Source organism: Pyrus communis, chromosome 17, assembly GCF_963583255.1.
Source record: "Pyrus communis chromosome 17, drPyrComm1.1, whole genome shotgun sequence".
Taxonomy (NCBI): domain Eukaryota; kingdom Viridiplantae; phylum Streptophyta; class Magnoliopsida; order Rosales; family Rosaceae; genus Pyrus; species Pyrus communis.
Window position 1 is genome coordinate 21002630 of NC_084819.1, and position 7139 is coordinate 21009768.

The window sequence follows — 7139 nt, forward strand, 5'->3', positions numbered from 1 at the left end:
GTAAAATTTCAACTCCAATCATACTTTCTAATTTAAGGAGTCATAATAATTGTGAACTAATAGGATTAAAATTTTTATTTAAAATTAATATTGTAATAATTAATGCTAGGAGCTCCTTTCTCACTCCCTAGATTAGGAGCTCCTAGAAGTTTTGATATCGTAGGAGTATGATAGGAAGTGTGATTCAAGAAAATTTTCAACTTCTCCTAATATTTTGGTGAGCTAGCTCATTTAGAGAATCCATTGAAGATGCTCTATGTGTGATAAAAAGTAGGAATTGTTAGTTAAAAGAAAAGAGGAAATTTCTATTAGGGTTAGCTCAGTAGTGGGAGGGAGTATAGAATAAAGGGTAAGAGTATGTTAGATTTAGATTTGAAAACCCTCTAATGTGACCAAAGAAAATAGAAGTTTTTTTACTACCCATGTGTTGGGGAATGAGCTCAAGCACACAACTGTGGTCTAATAGTGTCCAATTTTCACTTCGTTAGAAGAGGCTTCAGAATTAACTCGTATGGATATGAGAACGATATATATTTGTATTGAGTTAAATCCAAGACGGAGTTAGAAACTATATAGGTGTGTGTTAATATATTCTCTATGTTGGAGCATGGAGTGTACATTATATTTAGGGTAGGGCAAAAATTTTGTATTTCATAAATTTATGCTACATATTAATTGTAAATTCTATTTTTTTTTCTTTCCTAGAATTGCACTAGGTTATTGCCCAAGAGATGAGAGCCTATAACATAATAACTAGGTCCGTCCTTGGGTTCAAATACTAAATTGTGATTCACTGTTAAGTATCATTGTAACTTGTCGTATCTTATCATTCATAAAAAAATAAATAAATAAAGAGATCAGATATAAAGACGAACACACTACTATTAATCAACTGTCTAAGCCTTCCTTACATGGAATCAATTATCATCCTTGTTTTATTAGTTCGAAACATACACAAATGATAAGATGTAGTGGTCAACCTGTCTTTACTTCACTTATTTATCCATTTATTTGCCATACTTTTGTTGTATGCCATTTTATACGTTATGCACTATACACCAGATAATTATTAGAGAGTTTTTGTTTCATATTTCATCCCCTCCAATTGCTTTGACATTGATGTTGGACTTGTTATGACTCCACTTGTCGAAACACAAGAATCACGTGGCCGTCTAAGAGCTTTTTTTGAAAGTTCTTTTAGACAACTATAAGTGCTTTCGACTAGTTTGACAGCAATGTATAAATTTCTTTACATTCTTTCTAAGAGTATGATGCAAGCAAGCAGACAAAACATGCAGTTCAAACAGTGGATTCTGAGAAAATATGGGGACCCAACCAAAACAACGAATAGATCCAACAAGCTGACATGAACAATTGCATCTGCATTTATAGTAGGACGCAAGTATTACATGACCGGAAATACACTCTGAAATTGCCATTCATCAGAAATATCGAATAGCAATCGGCTAACAAAATTACAGATACAGAACTTGAAATGTTTATATGGACAAATGATGATATAACAATCTCTGTTTGAATTCATTGCTGCCTGAGAACTCTCCATACCTGAAAAGAAAAAGAGGATTTCAAGAAACTGATAAGAAAACGCGGTTACAATAATCCCGAATGTGAAAGATGAAAGAAGCGGAGGAGAAGTGCACGTACCCTGTTCACATCACATTTCCAAAAGAGATCCCCCTGTTTACAAAAAGAAAAGAAGAGAACAGCAAGACAGCAGCAAATCTGTGGCCCTTATAAAATCAGCCACGAACTTTTTATCTTTGTTTTTTTTTTTTTTGACAAGACACCAACTTTAATCTGTGTTCCACTATATATGAATATGATTCGTTTGTCCAAGCACGCTGTTTGAGTGCATAAGAACCGGAAAGAAGAAAATGAATTCTAACAACCCAAAATGAAGGCATGTATTTCTGCCCAACTATTCACTGTGTAAAGAATACCGGTTAACCCTTTCCAATTAGAAGACCTTCCATCTGTGCATTCTTTCTGTTTCTTAACTAAACCCGCGAACAAAGGAACAAAAGATACCCCAAACTGAGTCGCCACTCTCCTAAGGCTTGAACTTGACCCAATTACGATACCAATATCTGCCTCCAGCAGACAGAGTAAATCACCCACTGAGTCTCCAATGTAAACGGTCAAGTTCTTTCTGTCATTGCTGCAATTTTTCAATATTTCTTTGAAAGATTGAACCTTGTTAATAGGAGACTCCACCTTCTTAACAATGTCACCTGTGGATATGGATTCCTTAAAAGTAAACTCATTTGCATGCACATCCAGCTCGGGTAAACCACCTGCTCCAAACAACACATAAACAAGAATGACAGGCATGTCTATAAAGTCGCTAAGGGTGATATAATATGCATTTCAAATGTCAACACCGGAAATCTTATACGTCCACCAAAGGTCACATTCTAAAGATTCTGAACAATGGCAAAATCTATATCCAATAAATTCCCATAACCCATATGTTCCAGAATTTTCTCTAAATCTAGGTATACCAACTTCAAGGTGTCTTATGAAAATATTTTTGTTCAAACTGTGCCTAGAAAAGACGCAATACATTGAAACATAAGATTCTCTTAGGATCAAGTTCAAGTCAATTTCTGCAGAGGCACGATGAATCATACTTTAATAAACAACCCGGCTTGTTCATAACAATCAGGATATACTATAGGGATCGAGACAATAAAACTATCTATTATCTCATAACAAGAGAATAAGAGTAAATTGGGTTTGAGTAATGCATACTCAAAAATAAAGTAACAATTCAGAAGGAAAGTATACCTGATGAAAAGGCCGACCTTATGAGATCACCACACCAACAGTATGAAAGAACATGAACATTTGTATTCAAGTTTTCACTCTTGACAATTTTCTGGAAGAAATTAATACAACCATCTTGAAGAATGAGACGTTCACCAGCTCTTTTTATATCTTCAAGATTAAGACCCTTGAGCACTCCAGACTTTGTAACTCTATTATTTGCCTTCCTCTCAAAATCTGAAAGTTTCTCTAGTGCTTTATGCAACTTTTCAAAGTCAAACACCGCTGCAAAACCACAGAAAGGCAAATGGTCACACCTGAGCAAGTAACCTTTACAAAAGTGCTACTGTAACAATTTTTCACGCCTTCAAACATAAAGTTGAACATTCATGAATAGCAAACAAGACTACAGTAATTGTTACTATACCTTTTTCAGTGGGAACGATGCTTTCTATGCATTGCTCATACTCTTCTGTGTACTGCCTGGAAAGAAGACCCCATGTATTCCTGAGATCAGCTGATGACATCCGAGCAATCTGATTTTCAGGTTGATGTTGATCAGATTTTTTATCAGATTTTGGTGCTGTTACTATTGCAATTTCAGCCAAAATGGCAGATGAATCGACAATTGTGCAAGTCAAGTCAAAATCAGAAAATATCACGAGCCGATCTTCTGCAGGGTTATGCTCTTTGATCAGAGGAACTACAGTTGGCTGAACAAGGGGCTGAGCAGAGAAGAACTCTATTTCAAGTTTCATTGCTTGGCGATAAAGCTTTTCGATTATGTCAAGTTCCTCGCCTGTCAAAGAGACGCTTAGTTTATCGAGCAACTCTTCGGTTTGTACAGCTGATGCCTGAATTCAACGATAACGGTAATTGAACTGTTAGTAAAACAAGGCAATTTATGTAATGTATCAACCTTTAAGATCAGAATCAGGAGAGTAAATTCAGACTGACCAGAAGAAAACAAGGTGATATGACGAACCTGAAAACTTTCAGAAGAATAATTGTCAATCCACTTCAAGTACGGGTGACTGTCTTCGTTGGGATCTAGAAGGGCCTTGAACTCTTTACCAAGAAAGGCATACAGTCTCATGCAAGGAGTCATAGCGCCAAGGGTGTAAGCAGCAACTTTGGTTCTTTCAAATGGAGTTGCAAGTTTACCAGGACCCTTGACTCCTTCAACTTTTCCAGAGGCTGTTGCCAATAAGAAATCTGTGTACTTCACAGCAGCAGAGTTGATAGGGGTCTCTTTAGCACCCTGTAAACCCCATCCCTGCATGGCTCTCTTTATTTTAGACAATGCAAGAAGTAACTCTGCCAACATTTGCATTCAAAATACTCAATTGGATGATTGCAGATCACTTATAATTTACATGTCTCCTCCCGTGCCATAGATAAAATAACCCTCCATCGTACCTTCACAAACGAATCATGCATTTTCAGCTCCTGCCGAACTGCCTTCCTCAACTCAGAAATCACAGGCTTTGCATCATCATCGTCTGCACAATCTTCTGCCAATTCATACCTAAATATTCATACATAAAAGAAGATCAAACAAATAAATCGCACAAAATAACATATACAAATCCAACTCCACCAGTTCTGAAGAAACCTAAAACAAAAATTTTCTTATCTTCTATATTATTTTGGATTTCAGCGTAAACAAAAAACAAAATTTTTACCTAATCCAATGCACATAAATATTTCCAAAATACCTAACCCTCCATTTGGTTGCTGAGAAGACTGAAAAAAAAGAAAGGAATGAAAGTAAAAATTGAAATCAAATATGATTTTAGTTGCTCCTATTACTAAAGAACTATTGAATCACCCAAATTAGTCAATCAATTAAATTATGCTAAACAAAATTTCAGGATAATTCTCTCCATTATAGCCATTCAAAAGCTAAGATTTAAGTTTTGTTCTTTCGCTTCCTATGTTTCCTCAGCAACCAACCAGAGCAAGAAGTCAATAACAGATAAACAAAAAGAATACCATTCTTGATTTTTAGCTAAAATCCGTAAAATGAAACATAAGAACTCCATCTCCTGGAAAACGTATAATCGATACTGAGCTTTCATCAAACCATACATTTTTCCTCCTATTGATTAAAACTCCACACTAACAATCTAATTTCCTTTCTTTTCCCATATTTTCCCGTCACCACGAAGACCACAACAATGAAATCTTCTACCAAACCTTTACCATTTGTGTTAGGAGTAAAACCGTAAATTGCAATTTCAAGCAATTCATGAAATTTTCTACCTAAAATTGCAATCTAACTTATAAAAACTCAAAAAAAAGAAGCAAATATTTCCAAATTAACAAAAAAGAAAATCAAAGAATTACAATGAATGCTCCGAGCTAAACTTTCTTGGCACACTTACAATCGATCTTTATTTGCTTAAACACTTAAAGGGTCATTGAAATATTAAACAAACCCAGATTCAGATTCGGATTCAGATTCAATCGCAACATTTTCCCAGCAACCAAACAGTCCCCAAAACCCCAAATGAAAAATACATAACAAATTCGCACAGAAACAATAAGTGAAATTAAAGAAAGCAATAACAACTAACGCGTGAGCGAAGGCCTTGAGAAAGTGAACATCTTGGGCAACATAATTGCGGAAAGTTTCAATCTTGAGATTCCCAGAAGCCAAACAGAGCGAGAAGGGAGTGTACATAGCGAAAATCGATTCTCGGTTGAACTTGATCCAGAAGCGGCGGGCGAGACCCGCCTCGATGTCGACGACGGCGGAAGCCATGGCTGACTTCGGCGGAGGTAAGGCCATTGAGTTGGCACAGTGGGATCGGAGCGAGTTGAATCGCAGACGGAGGGAGTTGAAGAGAGTTGGGGTTTTGATTGGGTTTGGAGGGAAGAGTCTGCGCATCGAAATCAAGAAAGGGGAATATAGAGAGAGAGAGAGAGAGAGAGAGAGAGAGTGTGTGTGTGTCTGCGTCTGCGTGTGGTTTTGGGGGGGGGGGGGGGGGTTGGGTGGGGGTGGGGTGTGTGTGTGAGAAAAGAGAGGGAAGTTTTAATCTGCTGCCTGCCTAGTAACCTGAGATGTAGGTTGTTTTTCGCCTTCTGTTTTATTCAAGCACTTGATGTAAGTTATCCACACAGCGTTTTTATTTTCACATATTTCTTTAAATTTTGATCGTTTGAAAAATATTTAAAAATATAAATAAATAAGGGTTACGTGGGATGTACAAATGAAGTTTAAAGCTAATTAACAAAAAAGTTAATTACAAAATACATTGACGAAGTTTACAATAACATTGAGATGGGGTGTTTCAATTTTTTCACATTAATAATCCATGTATTACAGGTTTAACATTTCAAGTCATTTTTTTGTGTTTAATTAAGATCGGAGGACTAAAACAATTTGAACTGTTAACAATTTGATGTTGTAAATATTAATATGAGAAAATTGAAAAACCGTGCGTTTTGTGAAAGTGACATTAAACTTCCAGAGTGTACTTTGTAATTAACTCTCTTTAATATTACGCAGGTTAAACTACTTAGTCAAGATGGTGTAACCTCAATATTACAGCCTAGCTCGATTAATCATACTCTCTATAAAATTAAAACAGAATACGATTTTGTAAAAATAATAATAAGAATAATATGATTTTGAAAGATTAAAGAGCCTAAGCTACATACGAAATCACAATCAATGCTAAAATATAATACTCTCTATCATGGATAATAATGGATACAAAGATATGTAGCATGAAGGAAAGGGATGAAAAGAAAGGGGTCAATTTTGTGTCATTTTCTAGTGAAAGTATTTGGCACGTTGTTTGATTAGACTTGGGCAATTTATAGAAGGTGGACGACAAAGACCTTGTTTGTACAACTTCAACATTTTCGGATTCTGCCATCCATGTAGGTATATAATACCAACATCTCTTTCAATTTCATATGTATTTTTGGTGAACATCTCTTTCAGTTATTTTCTCTTAAAAAATTCTTCCTTGATATCAACTTTCTAATTCAGTTTTCCCACAATTTTTTTTTTTGGTAATTAAGAAAAATTTCTGTTTGCATGCAATGTCTGGTACACTCATACGTAATATGCGACAATATCAAGGATATCACATTGGAATAAGTAAGTTTTTTCATCAAAAGTGGGTACTACCTCATGCACAACTTTTAAATCTTATACATGCATATTTGCCCTATTGAATTCCAATTTTCTACGTTTTGAAGTTGTGTTTCCATACACCACTATATTTAGACTAATATCACAACCTAACCGCTCAAGACATGGCACATCTGTCAATGAACGTCCGTAAATGAGCTCAACCCGACCCAATCCCCCTCCCCCTTCCCAATGACGGCATTCG

The 7139-nt window shown here is 35.8% G+C and overlaps 1 protein-coding gene across 1 annotated transcript; it reads right to left on the reverse strand.

Moving 5' to 3' along the window:
* Positions 1-1311: 1311 nt before the first annotated feature.
* Positions 1312-5735, reverse strand: LOC137722944 (bifunctional TH2 protein, mitochondrial-like). The gene is made up of 6 exons (XM_068462075.1): positions 5367-5735; positions 4207-4315; positions 3773-4063; positions 3215-3641; positions 2809-3072; positions 1312-2315 (listed from the first exon to the last, which is right to left on the reverse strand). The coding sequence occupies exons 1-6, from the start codon at positions 5678-5680 to the stop codon at positions 1903-1905; spliced, it is 1818 nt and encodes a 605-aa protein (XP_068318176.1). The 5' UTR covers positions 5681-5735; the 3' UTR covers positions 1312-1902.
* Between the last annotated feature and the right edge of the window lie 1404 nt (positions 5736-7139).

Bases quoted from the DNA above. Each gene is read 5' to 3' on its own strand.
- LOC137722944 (XM_068462075.1), bottom strand. From the start codon at position 5,680: ATGCGCAGACTCTTCCCTCCAAACCCAATCAAAACCCCAACTCTCTTC. The intron at 4,316-5,366 runs GTTAGTTGTTAT...ATGAATATTTAG, and splicing joins CTCAAGGCCTTCGCTCACGC to GTATGAATTGGCAGAAGATT. The intron at 2,316-2,808 runs GTATACTTTCCT...TGTTTGGAGCAG, and splicing joins AAGGTCGGCCTTTTCATCAG to GTGGTTTACCCGAGCTGGAT.